This window comes from Hemicordylus capensis, chromosome 3 (genome assembly GCF_027244095.1).
Source record: "Hemicordylus capensis ecotype Gifberg chromosome 3, rHemCap1.1.pri, whole genome shotgun sequence".
Taxonomy (NCBI): Eukaryota; Metazoa; Chordata; class Lepidosauria; order Squamata; family Cordylidae; genus Hemicordylus; species Hemicordylus capensis.
Genome location: NC_069659.1, coordinates 190,876,005 through 190,900,379, shown reverse-complemented (window position 1 = coordinate 190,900,379; position 24,375 = coordinate 190,876,005). Strand labels below are relative to the sequence as shown.

The 24,375-nt window shown below is 43.7% G+C and overlaps 1 protein-coding gene across 3 annotated transcripts in view; it reads right to left on the bottom strand.

Moving 5' to 3' along the window:
- The window catches only part of FGFR3 (fibroblast growth factor receptor 3), a 111,016-nt gene that overhangs the window by 6,039 nt on the left and 80,602 nt on the right, over positions 1-24,375 (bottom strand). For 2 of the 3 annotated variants that reach the window (XM_053308026.1, XM_053308029.1), the window contains exons 10-16: positions 20,167-20,312; positions 18,584-18,705; positions 15,814-15,924; positions 8,258-8,448; positions 3,709-3,831; positions 1,413-1,483; positions 864-1,001 (exon numbers count right to left, since the gene is read on the bottom strand). In XM_053308026.1, the coding sequence (XP_053164001.1) occupies positions 864-1,001; positions 1,413-1,483; positions 3,709-3,831; positions 8,258-8,448; positions 15,814-15,924; positions 18,584-18,705; positions 20,167-20,312 (902 nt within the window). Of the gene's footprint in view, positions 1-863; positions 1,002-1,412; positions 1,484-3,708; positions 3,832-8,257; positions 8,449-15,813; positions 15,925-18,583; positions 18,706-20,166; positions 20,316-24,375 lie in introns of all 3 variants that reach the window. The other variant, XM_053308027.1, reaches the window with a different exon arrangement.

Below are 24,375 nucleotides of genomic sequence, written 5' to 3'. Positions count from 1 at the left end.
TTTAACTTTAAATTTTAAAAGCTAATTCTGATTGTGATTTTAGCTTGCATTTTTAACTTGTTTAATTTGGTTAATTTTATTAGTCTGATTTTATATTGTAACTATTTTATAAATGTTGTGAGCCGCCCTGAGCAGTAATGTACTGGAGAGGTGGGGTATAAATATAATACAATACAATACAATACAACACAATACAATAAAATGGGCTGTGCTTTCTCAATTGTTGCCCCTAGATTGTGGAATATGCTCCCTGTGAGTATGAAAGGCTTACCATCTTTGGAGGCCTTCAATACAGTCCTAAAGACCCATCTTTTCAGCCTGGCTTCTAATAATATTTAATTGGTTTTAAATGGTTTGAAAAATGAGTTTTATATTAATTTTAACTGTTTTTATTTTATATCCATAAGTTTAAATGTTATATTACTGTGTGTGTGTGTGTGTGTGTGTGTGTGTGAACTGCCCCGAACTGTTCTGGGACGGAAGATATAGAAATGAATAAACAAAAAAACAAACTGGATGAGCACATTTCCTTTTGAAACGGAGAGCGTTGCCTTAATGAGATATGGTATACATATACAGGATTGGGTTAACCACTATGCCATAGTTTAAAGCCAAGCTGTACTCTAGAAGCAGAATGAGTCCACTCATCATAGAAACTATAGCTGCACACAAGTCTGCTAGACTCTTCTTGAGGCCATCAGGATATCAAAAGTGCCAGACACCTTCACACTACATGTGTGGGATGGGGATGGTTAAATAGTATTGAATAGAGACAAAGCAAAAAGATGGCTCAGAGGCACAGAAGAGGAGAATGATGAAATCCTTCCCCACCGCTTCTGAGAATGAAGGCATTTGCAACTTACAAATCATGGGTACAGTTTGCTGGCTTGTCCATGCGATGGCCCTCCTTTAAGAGTTTGAAAAGTTCCTCAACCGGAATCCCCGGGTATGGAGACCCTCCCAAAGTGAAGATCTCCCACAGCAGCACTCCAAAAGACCATCTGAGAAACAAAGTAAGTTTCAAAATTCAATGAGATTTGGGGAAAGAAAATGTAGGAACAGATTTTCTTTGTTTCTGTGCAGCCATACATAGTTAATAAGTTATCAATGGCATGACGAATAGCCTGGGTCATTTTTACTAGGTGCCTGCAGCTCTCTGCTGATCTAGCTCAACAGAAATCCAAGGCACCAAATCTAAAAGAAACCCCAAGCATTTAATCAGATGGCTGACAGCCCATCTATTACTCTATGCTCTTTATGAAGCTTTCCACCAGCTCCAGTGAGTGGAACAAGTGAAATTATTCATGCAAAGAATCACTGGATTCCATCTGTGCTTGGCATTTCAATTGTTTTCATGATTGTCTGCATTTTGCTGTTTTGCTTCATTGTTTAAAACTGTGGGTAATGCTTACACATCACTCTGGTGAGTGTAGACCCGATCAAACAATGCTTCTGGAGCCATCCATTTCACGGGTAGTCGACCCTGTAATTAGGGAGATAAAAAGGAAGTCTCTATCAGCAATTTCACCCAGCCCCTATGGCACCACCTGGACTTTCCATTTTAATCTAGTCTGAATCACGATGTGAGACAGTAACAATAATGGGTAAATGGATTATACTATTTGATCCCTTAGTCCAGAATGAGCATTTCTGTTGTAAGTGCCTTCACTGGAGAGCAAGAGGCTTCAAGAAAGGTTTTGGCTAGCATTTATCCTTCCTCCAGGATGTGTGTTGCCCATCCTCTTGCAACCCTAACCCATAACTCTACTCTTTCACTCCTCCCTGATGTGGTAAAACTTCACAACCACAAACACAATGCAATGCAAAGATGGTATTTTACTACAGGAATAGACCGAGTATATTCAAGGCTACCTAACCTTCTCATCAAAGCATCCCTCCTCTTATGAAAACAATGAAGCTCAGGGGTAACTCAGTTCAGCTTGAAATGGCTGCTAGTTTGGGAATTACACAAGGTTGCCTAGGGTGCAATCATGTGTGCATTTCACAAAGAATTAGTTTCACCTTATCCTGAAGGGACTGTTTTGCAGCTAGTTCCTCCAAAACCTGAGGCAGCACCTCTGACAAAAACTCAAGGTAAAAAGAGGCATTCTTCTTGTCGGGTGTTTAATGACAAGTAAATCATTCCCTTAGAACTGGGGGAGGCAACTTTAGCACTTCAGCTGTTGCCACAATTTGGAGAGCCAAAGTTGTCTACCCCTGCCTTAGAACAAGCAGCCCTTTTTAATATCATTTTAAGGGATTTCTGATTTGCACCTAATTACTTTTATGTCTAGAAGTGAGGAAGATGTGAACAACATTGGGACTACAATAACTGATGTTAAGAGAAAGTGGGGGTGGGGCAGGGAGAGAGACCCAGCAACAAGGACTTTCTACAACCATGGGCTATTTCATGTTCCACTAACTGCCTAGAAATAAAACTAAACAGAAGCAAATGAAACATGCTGAGGCGTAAAGGCCATTTGCTCCCTCCTCCCTCTGCAGTGGCAAGAGTCAGCCACTGCAGCCTTGGCCACCAGGCACTTCATCGGGCAAGCCAGCGGGGCAGAAGGAGGAGAAGCCATAGCCAGGCCTGAGTTCTTCTGGCGATGTGTGCAGCAGCTCCTCCTCCCATCTTCCTTATCAACCAATGAGCTTGGTCCCAAGAGTCCCCATGTGCTTGGGACCCTCCCTTCCTCCTGCCCTCCAGATGCAAGCGCCTTTGGAGAAAGCCCATTGGACAATGGGAGAGGGACAGAGTTGCTGCTGAAAGGATTGGCAGCAGCAGCAGCAGGGGCAGATCTTCTCCCCATGGTGGGAAGAAGAGGTGCTGCTGTCGCTGTCAAGTTCTTCAGTGGAAAGTCCTCCCTCTCCCACTGTTGGAGAGTAGGAATCCCCCTCTCTGAGGTGGGGAAGGAGTTGCTGCCGCTTGCATGCTGCTGCCTATTTAAGATGAGGAAGGGCCTGGCCAAAGGGCTCATCACAATCTAACATTGGCCCTCCTCAAGGTTCATGAAAGAGGGTCCTCTTGATGCATGGCATAGAAGGCACTCATCATAGCAGGGCTGGGGAGGGGCAGCACCACAAAGACTGAGCTGCCTGCATGCCCTGGCTCAAGAGGATTACCAACCTCTTGGTGCGACGCTTCCTGCATTTTAAATATATGGATGCCCTATTAAGAGTCACATTCACTTCTCAAGATACGATGCAACTGAATCATCTATCATAAGCTCTCTTGATTGAGGTGAGACCTATGGATTGTATAATTCATAGGACCTCCCTATTAAGGGGAGACACAAATATGAACCTTTTAGATACAGGAGGGATTTGCAGGAGTCCACCTATGTCTTGCAGTTCAGGCTAATAATACTTCTCCGGATAAAATGAGTAAATCAGATGTTTCAAGAAGCCTTGCTTCAGAACATATAGGTGGATCTATTGTTTCTGACACTAATATATGGTAAGAAATTCCCCCCCCCCTGAAAGTTGTTCATTTTGAGTAACCACAGGAAAGTTGTCATTTCTTGCTGAATTCCCTCAAAGTAGCTGGTCTGTGAACATGACATATAGAAGATGTCATGGATGTGCATATCAAGTTGTTACTGCTTTCCTCATGAGGAGAATATAAAATACACAAGTTATCTGCTTCTACGATGCTTGACCCCTTAAGCTATCAAGAATTGCCTCTTTGCTGGGGAAATCTTCACTCACATTAGTTGTTTTTTTGTAATAATCAATGTTGTGAACATCTCTGGCAAGACCAAAATCAGCTATCTTCATCACGTTGTCATCAGTGACCAAGACATTTCTAGCTGCCAAGTCCCGATGGATGCACTGCAAAAGAATGGGCAAATAAAGAAATGTGGGCTGATTAAAATGTTTTACAACAAAAACAAACCACCATTTATGGTTTATGAGCTGCTAATCAAACTCTAAAGGGTGCCTTTTAATTAGTTGCTGTTTGAGTTTGTGGTGCAAACTACTTCTCAACAACATGGAACACCAGGCTTCTCACACCAAATGTACCACACATCATATCTGCTACAGCAGCTCTTCATTCACCTGTCATGGCTATCTGTGCAGTGTTCTTGCCATAATGAAAAAGGAAATATACCTATTACAGAGCAAACATATGATCAAACTTCAACAGAACTAGAATTATCTCCCCAGAATTAAGTAGGAATTAAACAATGTAAAGGTTCTTGAAAACACCTTGGGTTTTATTCTTAGTTTATTAATATGGCTATATGAAGCTTCCCTTTAACTCATTGGTACAAGTAGGGAAAATGACAGAAAGTAGTAGCTATGCTCAGTGGATCATTCTGCAGGGAGGAAATATTGCTTGAGATAGTGAAAACAGATTTCCAAGTCTCTGCAGAAATAGATGTATGATGTAGCAGGGCAGAAGGAGAACATGCAAGACACAACAGACATTTGTGCTGGGAGTCAATGTGGGGCTGGAAAGAGCTGAGGTGCTGATGTGGCTGTTTGGTATCCCCCTTCGGTAAAGAAGAGAAGGAATGTTGCAGAAGCCTGCCTTGCTTTGGAAAAGTTCTGCCAAGCACAAGCTGCGTCTTTAATATAGGAGTTCCATTCTGGGAGCTTATTCTGAGTCAATTCCCGGACAATTCTACATTTGCTTCAAGGGCATCCAACATAATTTTGCTTAATATACAGAGATTATTTCACTTGTTCTGTATCTCTCTGGAAATAGTAGGAGTATTTAACTTCTTTTCTTTCTTCAAAAACTGCTGATTTTTTCTTGCCTTTTCCATTTTTTGTGTCCACTTTCTTTGGATTGTCCATGTTCTTCATCAATTCTGAAATTGTTAGCCAGAAAAATCAGTCCTTTAAAAAAATAAAAATAAATTCCCGACGAGGGAACCAAAACGAGGAGCCACAGCAACCGAGGGACTGATTGCTATGGCACTCAAAAAGGAACGGAGGGAGCAGTGTTTCTTCCTGCCTTAAATAGCAGCCATGTGGTCACGCAGGGCGGGACTGAAATGCCATGAGGAGCTGTGGTACTCCACACCAAGGGATTCCACAAGGCGCAGAACCCATTTCTAATGGAGCTCGATGGATCACAATCCAGATCATCAGATTTGATCTGGATTTGATCTCCTAAGAGAGTGGGAGACAACTGGTGGCACCATGCTGATTCACACGAGACTTGGCTGTGATGTTGTTTGAGCTGCTTAGAACATGTTGGTTTTGAACCATGGGCAGAAACTCAGCTAGAGTGAGTTGGACTAATCAGAGCTCAAGCCAGTTGATGCAGTGATGTCTGCCCATGCGGTGCCCCCTGCCCTGGGCCACCCGGTTGTTGCAATGGGCTCCCCAGTCCCAGAGGTTCGCAACAGGAGTCATCTGAATTCTGAGAGGTTCCCTGAGGGGGATTCCCTTCAGAAGGGCTGGTGATAGCATCACTGGAATAAGGCGTGGATTTATTTGGATAGAGGAAGGCATATGTGGACCTTGTGCACATCTGATTTTGCTGGGGAGGAGGATCCACTGCAGAGGTCAAGAGTGCCACCTGGTCCATGGTGCAATCTATGCATGCTATCATGGACCCTAAGATCTGTGTCAGTCACATGAGATCTGCGGATGTTTTCCAGGCCAGGGACCTCAGTAGTAGTACAATCTTGGGCCTCCTGTCCCTGCAGGACAAAGTGGCTCAGTGGGTGTCAAAAAGTGCTTGTATGTGTAGTGGACACTGAGCCAAAATGAGAGAGCTCTTTGCTATGTTCGCAATGAAGCTGTAGTTGTCTAGTTGTAGGGTTAGGCTGATATCTGTTTGGCCCCATAGCAGAGAAAGCAACTTGTTTAGTAAGCCATACAGAGAGAGAGATGGATCCCCTGGGTTCTCATGTGTGCCACAAGAGCCACCATGATTTTATGAACACCCACAGTGCAGACAAGAGTCTAAAGGGGAGAGCCCTGTACTGCAAGGGTTGATGGTGATAGCAAAATCAAAGAAACCAGTGATGGGCTGGGAGGATCATGACATGCAGATATGCCTCAGATAGATCCAGGGACACTAGGAAGCCTTCTGGTTGAATGACCTCTTTGATCATTCGAAGAAGCTCCCTTCTGATTGTGTTGTGAATAAAGCAGTTGAGTTATTTTAGGCTCAAATGGCTCTCCATATCCTGTCCCTCTTTGGTACCAGAAATAAAATAGAATAGTTGCATGCACATAATTCTATTGGTGGTACTAGTTCTGTCTCATAGTTCTGAATCAGATGTTGAACAGCCTGTTGCATCAGAGAGTGCTTGGCAGGGTTCTTGAGAGCGGTGTGTGCATGAAGTGGTTGTAGGGAATGGCGACGAAGATGGAGACATAACTCTCTCTTATGGTGGAGATGACCCACTGATCTTGAGTGGACCTGAGGAAATTCCTTGAGTTCTCCTCCTATCTGAGGGTCCATACAGTCATTACTGTTGCTTACAATTGTTTTTGTTGCCTCCTGCAGGAATGAATGGATGTACATGCTGGATGTTGGCAGGTTATTCCTGGATCTAGGAGGCTAGGGGGAATGCCAGGAAGACTTGAGATTGTGGTTGCCTTTGAAACAACACAAATTATTGGAAGAAGGAAAGGAAGACTGGTTAGTTCTGAAGGATCTACATCCTTCTTTCTGCCCTGAGGGTTTAGCTTTCTTTTTGTCACATTTCTACCAGAATAGCTTTGAGAAGGTTACCAAAACCTTTTTGTTCCCTTAAAGCAGGGCTGCTCAACTTCAGCCCTCCTGCAGATGTTGGCCGACAACTCTCATCACCCCTGACTACTGGCCACTGTGGCTGGGGATGCTGGGAGCCGTAGTCCAAAAACAGCTGGAGGGCCGAAGTTGAGCAGTCCTACCTTAAAGGGAGTGGAAGCCAGATTAATTCTAGACTTTGCACCTACATTCCAGATCCACCAGTTGCACAGAGGTTTTTGTTTGAATTGAGGGTTCTTGATGAGTGACCGCCCAAGAAATGTCCAGCTGGGTGGGATCTGCAGCACTGTGTGCTAGGCATTAAGTGGCCTCTGCACTGTTTGGAGTTGGAGGTGGTAGCAGCAGTTGCGTTGCAAGGAGTACTGTGCTATGCTCAGCAAACATCCCTGGTCCTCCATGCTCACTGGAACACTACCCAGAAGGCATGGCAGGCTTAGCAGGAAATGGCTGTGTTCAACAGACTGTACATCTTGGTTGAAGGAGGACGTGTAAGTCAGTGTTGGTGCTGCTTGGCTGAGCCATGAGGAACTTGTTAAGATAGGTAACTAACTGTTGGGCCTTTTTTGCCACTTTCCCCTGCTTTGGAGAATGAGCACTTCTGTATTCCCAGGCAGAGTCTTGCCCTCCCGACTGGAGCGTTTGGATGAGGGATGATGGATTTCAACTGGATTTTGATTTAGTAGACATTTTGTCCCTATTGCCAGTGGAGGGTTCCTTGAAGAGAGAGCCAGCCAAAAACTCTGTAGCAGTGGCCAATCAACAAGCCAAATTAAAAAGAAAAATAGAGAAGAGATTCATTTTTAAAAATCTAGGATCAACTTCCTGACTGAAGTCTAAAGGTCAGCAGAGAGAAAAGTAAAAGTAAAAGAAGAAACCAAGAGAAAAAAACTAAGGAGGAAAAAATGCTGGAAGCAGAAGCAACTAGAGAGCAGGAGCTCTTCTGCAGTCATGTAGACCAGGCGCAAACTATATCATACTTTGGAACATTATGCGAAAACGCAGCTCCCTTGAGAAGTCCATAATGCTAGGACACGTTGGAGGAAAGAGAAGAGGGTGACCAGCAGCAAGGTGGATGGACTTGCTTAGCAATGAATGCACTACTGAGAGACCTTAAAGGCCAAGTTGATCATTCTGGAGAGAATCTATCCATGTGGTCGCTAAGAGTTTACACTGACTTGAAGACAATCAATCAATCAATCAATCAATCAACCAAGTGGAAGCAAGACAGGAGTGGATCTGGAAGGGTTATGCTCCCGCAGAATGATTGGAAAAAGCCTAATCTACATAAGCCCTGTCTATTTGCAGGATACAAAACCTGCAAAACAGTGTTGGATGCCCTCCTGCACTGTATGAGAAAGCACAGGTCAAAGCAATGAAGCTCCTTCTTGGTTCCTTAAATCTGCAGATACTACTCTTAAAGAATGTCAGAAGCACTTGTACAATTTTTGCTTCACTGTATCAATATGAAGCAGATAACCCTAGATACCAACAGAAAGCACTCTTGGGAATATCTTTTCTGAAAAGCTGTTTGCGACTTACTTTCTGAGATGCCAGGTATTCCATCCCACGGGCCACCTGGTAGGCACATGAGACTAAGTCTTTAAATGTCAACTGCTCCTCAGGTAACTTGCAGGTATCAAAAGAGTAATCCATGCCAGGTGGTCGACGAGCTCTAAGATATTCCCGTAAATTTCCCTTCGATGCATATTCCACCAGAACATAGAGAGGACCTGGGGCGGAAAACAACCAAGTATTATCCAAAAAAGGTACTATTATATTTGCAAGCTCCTGTTCTGATGAGCATCAAGAAGTTCTTTTGTACTGTGGCATATCCAGTCCAAAGGCAGGAGCTTCAGCTCTGGATTGGAAGAGTCAACTTCAAAACAACAAAAAGCAGCACACACTGTAACAAGATAGCAAGGATGCTCATGGGTGCTAGTCACTACACAAGTATTACACCAATCCTATGGCAGCTTCACTGGTTGCCAGTTTGCCTCCAGGCCAGACTCAAAGTGCTGGCCTTGACCTTTAAAGCCCTACATGGCTTGGGACTGGGGTACCTGTTGGACTCACACATATGAATCTGCAAGGCCCTCAGATTCTCAAATTGAGTCCTTCTCTCAGCCCCACCATTGACACAAATCCAGTTGGCAGGAACCAGGGATAGTGCTTTTTCAGTAGTGGCACCCTGACTTTGGAATGCCCTCCCAGATGGGCTTTGTCAGTCTCCCTTTGTCTAGTTTTAAAAAGAGAACTTAAAACCCCTCATTTTTAAAGAAGCTTAAAAAACTGGCTGTAAGTGGGTCCCCAGTGTCAATAGGTTTTAATTCTGACTGCTGTTCTACCTTGTGTATTGTTTATATTATCTGCTTCTATCTTTTATTGTGTTTTATGATGATTAATCATGTTTACATGGTTACTTTTATCTTCACAACAACCTTGTGAGGTAGATTAGGCTGAGAGTTAAGGCTCAGAATCACCCAGTGAGTTCCATGGCTGAATAGGGATTTGAATTCAGGTCTCCCTGGTCCTAGTCCAGGACTCTTACCACTACACTACACTGGCTTATAAATTTGGCTTATAAGCTTGGCTTTGGCTTATAAATTTGGCCCAAGCAGCAGTGTGCTGAACAGGAGGGATATAATTATTTTAAATAAATAAATAGAGAAGATGCAGATGGACAGCTCTGGAGAAAAATGCCTCCCCCCCCCCGACCAAATCACAGGAGGGCATACAAAAGCAACGCCATCCCTGGGGCCTCAAAATTCTTTATTTACTAAGGAAAACCTAATGGACAAATGCAGGCAAATTCACATCAAAGTGGAAGAATGCAAACTGCCTTACAGATTTCTTCCAAGCAGGGAGCGTTCACTTTTCCTCATATGTTCTACTTCAAGATTGGGTGGTGGGGGAGGAAGAGTGTTGAAATTTCAAAAAAGTGACATTCAAAGCAGGTTTCAGGGTTCCTCCCAAGGCGAAACATCTGATAATTTTCAAGGGAAGCCAAACAAGTTTTTATAACAGCAACATTTCTCAGAGAGTTCCTGCACATTTCTACTTTTGGGGAGCCTTAAAGAGAACAAAAATAGTCAGAGGGCCTCTGTGAAAATGGGATTGCTTAAATGGTCTGAACATCCACATGTATTAGATGGCTCCCCTTCCATGTCACTGATGTGCCCTGGTGCCTATTTTCTTGGATCTCACTACTGTTGCCTCTTGTTAGGGAAAACCATTCCCTGGCTGCACATATGAAGGAAGTGAGAAGCCCACACGACACTTTAAAGCTGAAAGGGGGAATCACTATAAGAGTGATTTTTCACCAAGTCCTGCTGTGCTCTAAAAACTTCAGAGCCCATAACTATTCACTATCCCCTATGTGGGAATGGGGAAGAAAAGCTGCACAGCAAGCTACTCCCCACTTACACTGAAGATGGGGGAAGAAAAGTATCTCCTTTGCATTTAACAAAGAACATAAGAGCAGCCCTGCTGGATCAGAAAAATGGCGCCTCTAATCTAGCATCCTGTTTCTCATAGTAGCCAGCCAGATCCTCTAGAGAGCCCACAAGCAGAGAATTTATGGCAATAATTGTACGTTTCCAGCAAGAGTCTTTCTAGCAATATGTTTCCAGCAACTGGTTTTCAGAGGTATACTGCCTGTAAAAACGAGAAGTTCCATTCAGCTATCCTGGCTAATAGACCCTGAGAGCTCGGACCTCCATGAATTTGTCAAATCCCCTTTTTAAACCATCTAGGCTAATACTGTTGCCACAGCAAATTCTATACATTAATGAAGAAGGACTTTCTCATCTGTCCTGAATCTACAGCCGATCAAATTCACTGGGTGACCCAGAGCTCCAAAATCATAAGAAAGGGCAAATAAATTCTCCACATTTCCAACATGAAAATTTTATAATGATTTCTCCCTACTTCCTGTTAGTCATATTTCTTCTAAGCCAAATTAAGCTCCAAATGGGCTCAAAGAAGGGAGAAAGGACAGAATGGGGTGGCAAAAAACCTTGCTGATGTTACTAAAACGAGGCTCCTGGTACAAAACCGGAAGATCATTTCAAGGTGTTGGAGGAAAAGTTCATCTATGGGCTAGATAGAGAGAGAGTTGCTTCCTGGAAGGAGGTCAGAGATTGGCTGAACCTTCTGGTCTCTAAAAGGAGGAGCATTCCACAGCACAAATCACCTTTTTGATTAGATTTCAAAATGCTTCACAGACATATTACTTTGGTTATTTACAGTTATGGTAGTGCCTGGGAAGAGGGGGACTAGATGACCCAGACACTTTTCAGCACAGGTTTGAATGCCATGGCTTGAATGACTGATTCATACAACCTCTTTGACATGGCAGAACAGGAAACCACAGAGCTAATTACAAGAGCAGAATATGATTAATTTACCACTGCACACTTTCAATATACATTTTTGCTATGGGACCTCAGCATATGAGAATGGGGCTGTGGATCAGTGGTAGAGCAACTTGCTTTGCATGCAGATGGTCCCAGGTTCAATTCTTGGCATCTTCAGTTAGGGTTGGGAAACCTTGCCTGAAACCCACTGCCAGCCAGTGTAGACAATGCTGAGGGAGATGGTGTGATTCAACATATGCCAGCTTCCTCTGTTCTTATATGTTGGTGAATTTGGATTCAAGATAATAATCTGTGTCCCATAACATTTGGAACAGTCTCATCCATCACCTGGAATGATTCAGAAGCCCAAATTCCACATGTTTGCCTGCTAGTTTTCCCTCAGCAACTAATGAATAATGCTTTTCAACACAGACAGACAAATTTCAGACTTAACTACTGTTCTTCATCTGTGCAGTCTCAGCAATGCAACAGAAATATGTACATAACAACTTTGGAATACCTGAGCTTTAGGCAGGGAAGTGACATTCACCCCACAACAAGTACCACTCCTAAATTGGCAGAGCAAGCATGTCCCACTCAGTTCCTTCTACCTGGTAACAGAACCAAGGAAAGGGCACAACAAGGAGAAAGGAGGGTGGGATGTGCAACTGCAAAGATGACACTCAAAGAACATCACTTATAATTAAGCAACTTTTGATTGAGCAGAGAGAGAAAAAGAGATAAGTGCCAGAGTGGCCAGCTTGTGGAGATTTACAAGGACTTCCTGCCCCTGTTTATGGTTTGCTCCATCATACTGAAAGATCAAGGGACTGAACCTCTGGGTGCCACACCTGCTGTTGGCTTGAGAAATAAAATCTATCCTGACTAGGAAAGTGCTATGGGTTCCAACAAAGTTGGAGAAGTAGGAGGAACTATACGTTATATGCAGCCATAGCAAGGCAACAAGGGTGCACTTGGCATCATCTCACCATAAGGACTCAAGGGAATAAGGCAGAGATGGGCCCCTTCCATCTCAAAAGCACTGCCTTTCAGCCACCCTGGAACTACACTTTCAGTAGGGTCACAAAGAGGTCTAAGGAAAAGTGGAGCACCTGTGCTTAGACTTCTTCATGACCTCACTGGGTGCTGAAACACTACATCCAGGTGATGAGGATAAGATACCACTCATGTCCCACTACTACTGATCAGCTGAGGATGTCCATGACCATATTTTGTTTGCCTGGCAGGTGCATAGCAATGAGGAGAATGTCATGGGCTACACATTAGAGCTAAACTTGCATGGCCAATCTGTATGGGGCAGAGACATTTAGGTCGAACTTGATGGCCATGTTATTGCTGGCCAGTTAGACTAGCTGTGTAATGGAAGGTCCTCGAGGCATTCAGAATAGCTGTCTCCTCCATAGTGCTGGACTGGTACACTACTCTTAGAACCAGGCTCCATTCACTATGAGGGAATGGCAGCATACTCCTAGAAGCATCAGTAGTCAGATTGCATTGGCAGATGAAAAGGAAGGTCATGAGAGAAATCTGGGTCATTGGCCCATCAGGCTAGGGAGGCCAGCAATTTCAGTGGGATCAATAGCCACATGGTGACAAATGCCTGGACAGAAGACAGAGACACCACAGCTGGAGCTGTGCATGTTGGAAGAACAAAGTACAGGTGGCCACATGGCCTGAATTGCTCTTGCTTGGCATGAGGGCAGTAGTGGATTCAGTGGATATGGGACAGGACTGTGACTGCCCTGTTGGAGGAGAGAAAGATCTGGCCTGGGTTGTGTTTAGAAAAGCTTTGATGAACTGCAAACACCTGCAAGGATGGAGGTGAGACTTCTCCCAATTGAAGAAGAGATGAGGTGATGAAGGAGGACTGAGGTATGACGTAAATGTGAACGAAGTTGGTCTTGTGATGCCACAACCAAGACCCAGTTATCTGCATAATTACAGTTTATTGTTTCCAAAGATGCATGGCCAACCACACACTTTAAAAATACACTGGGAGCTGCTGAAAGTCCAAAATGGGAGGATGCAATATTGATAATCATCAACTCAAATAGTGAAAAACACAAATACTGGTGAAGTTGAAGCCAGTATCAAGACATGAAAGCATGTGCCTTTTAGATTAATGGAAGCTAGCCAAACTGTTGTTGCAGACCAGTAGGCTGAAATTCATTTTATTCAGAATTTGTGAGCCTTTATGAAGGCATGAAGTACTCTGAAGTTGAGGAGTGGATGTAGCATGCCATCAATCTTGGGAAGCATGAAATATTGGGAGTAAAAGCTTCACTGATCCAGTTCTATCATCTCCTTGATGAGAAGAGAGTCAACCTCATGAAGAAAAGTGGGCAGTTGGTGGGGTGGAAGAGAAGATGTAGCTTGTGTAAACAACCATGAACATCTAGGTGTCAAGGAAACAGTAAAGTAGTGTGCTGAAGTGTGGGTGGTGGTGGGAGAATGGAACCAGCTGGTAGGCCGCAGGACAGGAAACAGGGAGTCAAAAACCTGTCATCAGGTGAAGTCACTATCACTTGTCACCAGTGATGTCACAGGTTCTAGCCAAATGGTATATAGAGAAGAAAGGAGAATCACATTTATTCAGCGTCATCAACTTATTTGACTGCTGGGTAACACACAATTTTTCTTGAAACCAAAGTGCAAGCTGAGCAGGGGAGGAAAGATCCTCCTAATAATTTCAAACACCATTGTCTGGATCTTACACAGCAGAACATGTTTCTTGCAGAGGAAAGCCCTTGTCTGGAAATGCCTGTAACCACACTACTTCCTGAAGGCTTACTTGCTCAAGCCTTGGAACCAAGTTAATACCTTCATGTTCTTATACAGTGAGGGAAATAAGTATTTGATCCCCTGCTGATTTTGTCCGTTTGCCCTCTGACACAGAAATGACCGGGCTATAATTGGAATGGTAGGTTTATTGTAGCTGTGAGAGACAGAATAACAACAAACAAACCCTCAAAAGCCCAGTGCCCAAAAGTCAGCAATGGATTTGCATTGTAGTGAGGGAAATAAGTATTCGATCCCTTCACAAAAGATGTCTTAGTACTTGGTGGCAAAACCCTTGTTGGCAATCACAGAGGTCAGATGTTTCTTGTAGTTGGCCACCAGGTTTGCACACAACCCAGGAGGGATGTTGTCCCACTCCTCTTTGCAGATCCTCTCCAAGTCAGAAAGGTTTCGAGGCTGATGTTTGGCAACCCGAACCTTCAGCTCCCTCCACAGATTTTCTATGGGATTAAGGTCTGGAGACTGGCTGGGCCACTCCAGGACCTTCATGTGCTTCTTCTTGAGCCACTCCTTTGTTGCCTTGGCTGTGTGTTTTGGGTCATTGTCATGCTGGAATACCCATCCACGACCCATTCTCAATGCCCTGGCTGAGGGAAGGAGGTGCTCACCCAAGATCTGACGGTACATGGTCCCGTCCATCGTCCCTTCGATGCAGTGAAGGTGTCCTGTCCCCTTAGCAGAAAAACACCCCCAAAGCATAATGTGCCCACCTCCATGTTTGACGGTGGGGATGGTGTTCTTGGGCTCATAGGCAGTATTCCTCCTCCTCCACACACGGCGAGTTGAGTTGATGCCAAAGAGCTCGATTTTGGTCTCATCTGACCACAGCACTTTCGCCCAGTTCTCCTCTGGATCATTCAGATGTGCATTGGCAAACTGCAGACAGGCCGGTACATGTGCTGCCTTGAGCAGGGGGACCTTGCGGGCACTGCAAGATTTCAGTCCTTCACGGAGTAGTGTGTTACCAATTGTTTTCTTGGTGACTATGGTTCCAGCTGCCCTGAGATCATTGACAAGTTCCCCCCGTGTAGTTCTGGGCTGCTTTGTCACCGTTCTCATGATCATTGCAACTCCACGAGGTGAGATCTTGCATGGAGCCCCAGACCGAGGGAGATTGACAGTTATTTTGTGTTTCTTCCATTTGCGAGTTATCGTGCCAACTGTGGTCACCTTCTCACCAAGCTGCTTGGCGACAGTCTTGTAGCCCAGTCCAGCCTTGTGCAGGTCTACAACCTTGTCCCTGACATCCTTCAACAGCTCTTTGGTCTTGGGCATGGTGGTGAGTTTGGAAGCTGAGTGATTGCTTGCTTCTATGGACAGGTGTCTTTTATACAGGTACTGTAACAAGCTGGGATTAGGAGCACTCCCTTACAGAGGGTGTTCCTCATCTCAGCTCGTTACCTGCATATAGTGAAAAGACACCTGGGAGCCTGAAATCTTGCTGGTTGATAGGGGATCGAATACTTATTTCCCTCACTACAATGCAAATCCATCGCTGACTTTTGGGCACTGAGCTTTTGAGGGTTTGTTTGTTGTTATTCTGTCTCTCACAGCTACAATAAACCTACCATTCCAATTATAGCCTGGTCATTTCTGTGTCAGAGGGCAAACGGACAAAATCAGCAGGGGATCAAATACTTATTTCCCTCACTGTATATTACAAATGCCCACCCCAGTTAACATATTAACTCTCCATCACATGCAGACAAGTCTTGAAGGATAATTCATCTTCACATACAAACCTTGGCTTAGTTTGCCCTGCACAACTGAAAAAGTTGAACTTGGCCTGTGACAGAAACTGCAGCATAAAGGTGGATGGTAGTGCTATTGCTGCATGCCAATTGTAAACACAGAAAACAGACCAGGCTGGTATGTGACCAACTTCATTAGCTTCCCACCCACATGGCCGTGGGAACATACCATCCTGTGTGCAGGCACCTAAGAGGTTAATGATGTTTTTGTGCTTCCCAATCATTTTCATCATTTCCATTTCTGAGACCAAGTCAGAAAGATCCTTGTCCGTAGCATCATCTGTAAAGAAAGAGAAAAAAATTCATTAGAAACTCCCCTGATTTTATCACATATTATAGATAGAATTTATTCAGCAGCATACTACAGCCCAACTGCAGGACTATGCACATACAGTTGGAGCATTCTATGTTATTTGCTTGCTGTTCCATTGCTCTGGGCTGTTACTGGATGTACATACATATACAGAGGTCCCATTCCAAGTCAGAAACTCAACGTAATGTAACAAGTGATGCTTCCAGATCTAACAACCTGCAGGTAACCAGCACTCTGGTTACAGAGCACTGATCATTGCAAACACATGTTCAGGCAGGAAAAGGGAAGTGATTCACATTTTGATCACAGCTAGTCCATGTGGACTAACAGAACTAGCACAGTGGGTAAGGCTTTTGTGGGGCCTAAATATTGACCGTAAGCAGTGGTCCCTCTAATTTTTTTCATCTCTGGGCGGAATGAGTTTGTTCTGGGCAGCAGTATCAAGGCAATGCATTCAGATTGGGGCCTTCCTAATTCAACCTGAGCAGAATCTAAAATTAACTGAAAATTTGTGAGCTTGTGAAGGTGCACACGCCTGAGAGGGAACATAAGAACATAGGAAACTGCCATATACTGAGTCAGACCATTGGTCTATCTAGCTCAGTATTGTCTTCACAGACTGGCAGTGGCTTCTCCAAGGTTGCAGGCAGGAATCTCTCTCAGCCCTATCTTGGAGAAGCCAGGGAGGGAACTTGAAACCTTCTGCTCTTCCCAGAGCGGCTCCATCCCCTAAGACAGGGATTCTCAAACTTGGGTCCTCAGGTGTTATTGGACTTCAACTCCCATAATCCCCAGCCTCTGGTTGGGGATTATGGGAGTTGAAGTCCAATAACATCTGGGGACCCAAGTTTGAGAATCACTGCCCTAAGGGATCTTGCAGTGCTGACACATCAAGTCTCCCATCCATATGCAACCAGGGCAGACCCTGGTTAGCTATGGGGACAAGTCATGCTTGCTACCACAAGACCAGCTCTCTTCTCCTAACAGTGACCATAAGCCTCTAAAACAGGAAGTTTTCCTTTAGTGAAGGCTTCTTCTGGCTGCTGCATCCAAGGGTGTCTCACATGTGGGTTATGTTCCATGACACTCTAGAAGGCAGGACTATGCAAATTAAGTTAGGCTTTTTAAGGCTGGGAGGAGCACGACCAGTTCTTTTAGGACCTCAGTTCTTTAAGGACCAGGGGCGCCTTAGAGCACCTCTATGAAGAAAAAACCACTCTAACTAATGTTAACTAAAGACCAATGAATCCAAACTAACTGGAGCTACCTATGGTAAACAGGAAAAGTCTTGTGGTGCCTGTCTAGGCTAGGCTCCAATACGACGAAGAAGTTATAAAATATGCAGGAGCAGTCAAAGCAAAAAGAGATTACCCCTTCAGAGTATCCCTGTCACCTGTCTCCCTAGGTAGTGGGCCCCTGGGATTCAGGGAATCTGGTTCAGAGAGTTCAGATGTATGCACTCTCTCATCTCTGTTATGATTCACATCTCCCCCTTTGGTTTTTTAAACATGTTTTCATTTCTTCTTTGCTTTTTTAGGGTCTGGCTCTTCCGAGACTGAAGAAGCGGTAGAGGATGTGGAGGAAACCCGCTTGGCTCACTTTCTCTTTTATAGACCTCAGTTGGTCATATTTCTCAAATGACTTTGCCAATAAATCCCCAAACCATGTGCCCCAGATGGGTAGCATATCCCCTGGCATCTGGGAGAGGGCTTCACCCACTGGGGTTGGTTGAGGGAGTGTGGATGCCCCTGAGGGTCCTGGGGTGGGGGAGGAAAAATGACCCAACTTGGGCTGGGCTCACTGGATGAGAAGATGCTGCCATCGCTGCACTTCTGGTAATAACCGTGCATGTCGTTGCAGCCATTGGGCCTGCTTTCGTGCCTTCAGGCGCCTCCATTGCCTTTTGCACCCCCATTATCCTCTGTGCCTTTTGGCCACTATTGGAGGCCATAGTTGGGGCTTATGGGCCTCAGCGTTCTTCTGCTCCCCCCACAAGACAGTGAAGTTGGTGCCTGGACCACTTCCCTGCCCTCCAAAATGGCGGCTCTTATTCTTTCTCATTCCGGAATGCCACCCACCAGCTGTTCAGCATGGGCTGAGCATTCCACGGAGCTGAACTGTGCCACTGAGCAAGCCGGTACACAGGACCTCAGGGGTGGGTTCCCGGCTGCTCTAAAGGCCCTTTGGAGGCCCTGTTGCTGTTTGCCTTTTGGTACCCTCATGTTGAGTACACTGGTTGCTCTTTCCCTGCAGCGAAAGAGCAGAGAAAAACAGCAGAAGCACAAAGAGGGGAAATGAAAGTGGAAGAAGCAAACTGGAACGTTCTCTCTCTGTCTGTATATATGTCTGTCTGTCTGTATGCATCTGGAAAGCAAGCCATTTGAATTTGCCATCAGTTCCGACCCCCAATACCTGCCACTTACTGTTTTCTTCTCCTCCTTTTAGAAAGTGGCAGCTTCTCCGGCCACTTTTCCTTTAAGAGCATTTGAAAGGTGTGATTGGTAGAAATGGCAAGGATGAGAGACTGTACAGGCACAGAGAGAAAACTGAGAGAAGCTGATGCAGAAGGAACCAGTAGCAATATGGCATGCCAAGGTGCAAGGGGGCCCATCTATGTTCTAGGTACCTTTCAGCATCTTGACAGCTACTGTGATTGCCTTGTTTGGTTTTTCTCTGTCGATCCCAATAGCTTCTGCCATCACTACTTGACCGAAACAGCCTTCACCTAATGGCTTCCCAAGAGTCAGGCTGAAATGGCAAACACAGGCAAAGATATTAGGATGTAAACACTGTGATATATGAAGCACCCAGAGGCATATCTGGGGAAAATAGCGCCTACAAGCACTGAAATTGCGCCCCCTGTCCAAACATCTGACAACCATCTTTCAGATAACTTTACCATAATATCAGCTCAAAAATACAAGTCAAGCTCATTAATCTTTTAATATTTCAAAAACTATTTAGCAGTGGATGTAGCCAGACCAAAAAATGCTGGAAAACTACAAATTTCAGTATTCTGGGGCTCATGAAATACCCAAATACTATGCGGAGGTGTACTTGGAAAACTAATGTCTCATTCTCTACTATGCATTGTAGCATCACTATTACATAAGTTTTAAAAATAAATGGAGAATTTGACTTTGCCCAGATACTCTGAAAATAATTAAAGGATATGCAGAGTAAACTGGGTCACTGCTTGGAATATATTCTAGTATTTCAGAAAGACAGTTAAAATGAGAGAAAGAGAGCAAGAAATTCCCAGTGGGCCTTAATACTAAGGATTTCACACTGATTCAAAGACAAACACACCATTAAATAGCCATATTATTAAGACATCACATATAATAATAATAATAATAATAATAATAATAATAATAATAATAATAATTCGATTTCTATACCGCCCTTCCAAAAATGGCTCAGGGCAGTTTACAAAGAGAAATAACAAACAAATAAGATGGCTCCCTGTCCCCAAAGGGCTCACATTCTAAAAAGAAACATAAGACACACACCAGCAACAGTCACTGGAAGTACATTTAACTCACTTATCACAAGAAGCAAAGTAAGAGCAAAAGAATACAATCCTAGCTCATAAGCTTCAGCTCATTATTCACAAGCCCTAATTCTCTGTACATAGTGCCAAACTGAATATGTGTACAGTGACTTATGTTATATTAATTTTTTTTAAAAAACCAGTAACCCCTTTGGGGGCTTCTTAAAGGCTGTGGGGTGGGTCTGCAAAGGTTCCCCCTCCCCTCGCTGGCCTCTAGGGCTTTGAAGGGACCATATGAGCATGCGCGGTGGCCATTTTATATATATATATATATATATATATATATATATATATATATATATATGGCTGCTGAAAACAAAATGGCAGCCGTGCATGCTCAAATGGCCTCTGTGAGGCCTGGCATGGCCTAGGGCCTCACAGATGCCATTTGAGCATGCACAGTGGCCATTTTGTTTTCAGAGGCCATTTTTAATTTTTTTTTTTAAATTTTTAAAAATGGTGCCCCCCTTCAAGTGGCGCCCGGGGCACATGCCCTGCCTGCCCTAGATAGCCCCTGGAAGCACCATAAACAAGCAGGCAGGCACCCGGTGCCCGGCTCACGTGCCCTGCCTGTCCTAGATAGCCCCTGGAAGCACCATAAACAAGCAGGCAGGCACCCGGCTCAAAACTACTCTTGCTGCATACACTGTACTAACCGAGATCTTGCCAGTTCCCACTTGGGGTCAGCAGGCAGCTCAAGCTCTGAGACATTTGCCAGCATTGGTCCATCACTGGAGGAAAGGCGAGTGATCCTGACCAGTGGCGTGTTGGAATTCATCGAAGAGTTCGATTCCAAAGAAACCTGCTTGAATAGAACAAATGAAGTGTTATTGCCAACCGTTTCTAACAAGCACTGAGAAAAGTTAAAAGGAAATTAACTGGAGATTTTGTTTGAACCAATCTTTGTTTCATTTAGTCAGCTGCAACATAGGAACTAGATTCCTCCTCTCTTAACCATATAATTTCAAGGTCATCTTTTGGTTTAAATCAGAACAGTTTCCATGTTCAGCCATGCTATTTAGCAAGCTAAGAGGAAAATAATAATAAGTTGTTAATGTGCAGAGAGTTTCAGATAACTGGAGGTGCACAACCAGAGTTAATTTGCTAATTTCTAGGTGCAAAGAGCCTGCTTCGTAGGTTCTGCCATATAAAATAAGCATGAAGATCAGAACTCCAAAGCAGTTAACCTGGGCCGCCAATGCACAATAGAAGTGGCCACATTCATCAAGGCAAGACAAGATTACATTTTACTCCTAAGGAGATTAACCGCTTGTTGGAAAGGGGTGTGGAGAGAAGATATTAACTCTGTAAGGTCATTAACTGGAACTTGATCTGTTTTTCTTTCCTCTAGAACAGGGATTCTCAATAGCGGGTAACAAGCTGCAGTCAGGCTATTTGTTCTCCATCTGAGGATTGTCAGCTTGAAGCCAATGCATCCTCAGTAACATGTCCACTGCAGAAGGAGAGGGAGGAAAGTGAAGACCCTCCTCCTCTGCTCCTGATTGGTTGGCTATATGCTAATGCTCGGCATACCTCTCCCCTCAAGCTGACTGAGAGACTTCAGGAAACTTGAGTACTCCCACTGACATTAATAGAACAGGTAAACTTGTCCCATTGATTTCAATGAGAGTTTTCATGAGTAACTTAGTCTGGATGTAAGCCAGTGACTGGACTAACCTATCTCATAAATAGGTTTAAATACAACATCTAAATTTGTATGTGTGTTTCTGTATGGACACACACAAACATGTGAAAACACACACACACACATTCTCTAGGGGGTATATGAGCTGAAGGTGTGCGACAAAAGAGACACACTCGTTTAAAAAGGTTGGGAACTTCTGTTCAAGAACATGTCAGGGACCCCTTGTTAAAGTCCCTATTAATGACCTTAAGCAGAGTATCTCCTGACTCCCAAAGAGGGCATGAGAGAGGAAGTGCTGTGGAGATGTAGCTCTCTGATCCCAGACAAGGCATTTTTAAGCTTTTAATGGGCCCAGGATAAGAATAATTTGTACTCCTGCAATGACGACTCAAAATTGTTTCAGCCAGGCTGAAACCAGAAGAGTCTCTGTTGTGCTGTGGCACATGATGCCTGTAAGCACAGGATCCTGGGCAACCACCCCAGTGCTTCATATCAGATACACTTGCCTGGAAGTACAGCTCCATAGGATAGGCAATTCAGGTGCCAATTCAGGTGTCTATTTATTACTGAATTATTATTGCATTATTTATGTAAGTGCTTTAGGAGCTTACAAGATACATTTTGAAATGGCGAGCAGATGACAAGAGGAGAGGATTGAAGGGAGGAGAGCAAGAGAAGGATGGTGTTTCTTAGAATCACTGGGTCTAAACCAAACACAAAACAGTTTTTACTCAAGAGTAAGTTTCCCACTGAATTTAGTGAAACTCTAATTACTGCCCCTGTAGCCAATCCTAGACATGTTTACTCCAAAGTAAGTCCCATTGTGTTCAGCAGTGCTTACTCCCAGCCTTAGTCCTATAAATCTGTGGCCTTTATATACATTTATAACAAGTGTCAAGAAAGCCTATGCATATTTACTCAGAAGTAAATCACAAATTCAACGAGGATTGCTCTCAGCAGCTCCTGTTGTGGCAAAAATGGCTCTGAATTCATTTTAGTTTATGACCAGTTAAGTTTAAGGGAAACTACCTTAAAACAGTTGTATTAAATATAATGGTAACTTCCAGGCTGGACTTCTGAAACAAGCTATATGTGGGGCTGCCTTTGTACATAGTCTAGAAATTGCAACTGGTGCATAATGCAGCAGCCAGATTGGTCTCTGATCTGAAGAGACCATATACTGATTTTAAAAGAACTGCAATAGCTGCCAATATGTTTCTGAGCAAAATACAAAGTGCTGGTTATTACTATAAAACCCTTAATGGCTTGGGTCTAGGGTTAGCTAGAGAGCGCCTTCTCTGTCATGAATCCCACCGCTTATGGAGTTCATGTGGAGTTATATGGAGTTATAGTTGCCAACAGCGCATTTGATGGTGACATGTGGGACAGAGTTTTCTTTGTCGCTGCCCCAGGGCTTTGGAATGCTCTCCCTGACAATATAAGAACTTCTCCATCTCTGGCTGCCTTCAAAAAATAGCTTGATGTACCTGTTTTCTCAGGTCTTTTGGTTTTTTAAAACTGTTTTAAAACTGTTTTGATTGTGTTGTATTTACTGTGTTTAAATCATTGTACACAGCCTCAGGATTAATATGTTATTTATTTGTTCATTCATTCATTCATTCTATATATCACCCTTCCTGTGGCTCAGGGCAGTTTACATTAAAATAACCCCCCCCACACAATATAATAAAATAATTGAAATATTTTTTTTAACCAGATTAAAATTAAATATCATTAAAAGCCAGACTAAAAGAGCCCCTGGTGGCACAGTGGTAAAACTGCTGCCCTGTAACCAGAAGGTTACAAGTTCGATCCTGACCAGGGGCTCAAGGTTGACTCAGCCTTCCATCCTTCCGAGGTCGGTAAAATGAGTACCCAGAATGTTGGGGGCAACATGCTAAATCATTGTAAACAGCTTAGAGAGCTCCGGCTATAAAGCGGTATATAAATGTAAGTGCTAGTGCTATAAAAAGTTGGGTCTTTAAGGCTCTCCTAAAGGCCTCCAAGGAAGATAATCCTCATATCAACAGGGGAGCACATTCCATAACCCAGGGGAGACAACTGAGAAGGAACTATCCCAGGCCACCACCAGATGAACTGGTGGCACCTGAAGACAGACCCCTCTGGTGATCTTAATGAGTGGTGCAGATCTTGTGGAGAATGGCGTTCTCTCAGGTAACCTGGACCTAAGATATTCAGGGCTTTAAAGGTAATAACCAGCACTTTGTACTTGGCCCGGAAACATATTGGCAGCTAGTGCAATAGTTTAAGAACAGGCATAATGCGATACCTCAGAGACCAATCTGGATGCCTCATTTTGAACTAAATGAAGTTTCCGAACCACATATAAAGGCAGCCCTACATAGAGTGCATTGCAGTAGTCCAACCTGGAGGTTACCAGCTGGTGTACCACTGTTTTCAAGTCATTCTCCTCAAGGAATGGCCAGAGTTGTCTAGTTACCAGTTAATAAAAAGCGCTCCTGGTCACAGCCTCAACCTGAGGCACAAGGATGAGACTCAGGTCCAAGAATACTCCCAAGCTACGAACCTGTTCTTTCTGGGGTAGTGTAACATTGTCCAGAATAGGAGGTTCTATCCTGTCTTGCAGATTACTATCCCAAACAATGAGCACCTATGTTTTGCTTGTATTCAGCTTCAGTTTATTATCCCTCATCTGGACCATTACTGCTTGTAGGCAGGCATTTAAGGAGCTAGTGCCATTTTCCATATATTAATTGGTTCATAAACTAACCAACTAAATAGATATTGATCTTAAGAAAACGATCCTCCTATAGGCCTCCACTCCAGTTCTGCTGCCCATGGGATGCTGGTTTACTTCAGAGTAACTACCACAGTTTATTGGTCATATTTTTCCAAACCAAAGTTTTAGATGGGATTATAAAGCATTTTATCATCCTGATCCATGACCTTGTTAAGCCAAAACAGGTCAGAATTTTCCCTTTCTCCTCTACAAATTATGTTTGTAAACCCAAGTCACAGAAGGTTAGGGTTGAAGCTACTAGGGTATAAACTGATCACCCTAAAATAATAAAAATCCTTAACATTTTTCCTTTGAAAATAATTAAAAAAGAATATCCTGCAGCTTTAAAAACATCTCACATCTGCAACACAGAAAGGATTCTGGTTTTCAAACTTGTAATCCTAAACAAACTTACTTGGAATAGCAGCAGTTCCTCAAGTTATCTGAAATTCTTTTTAA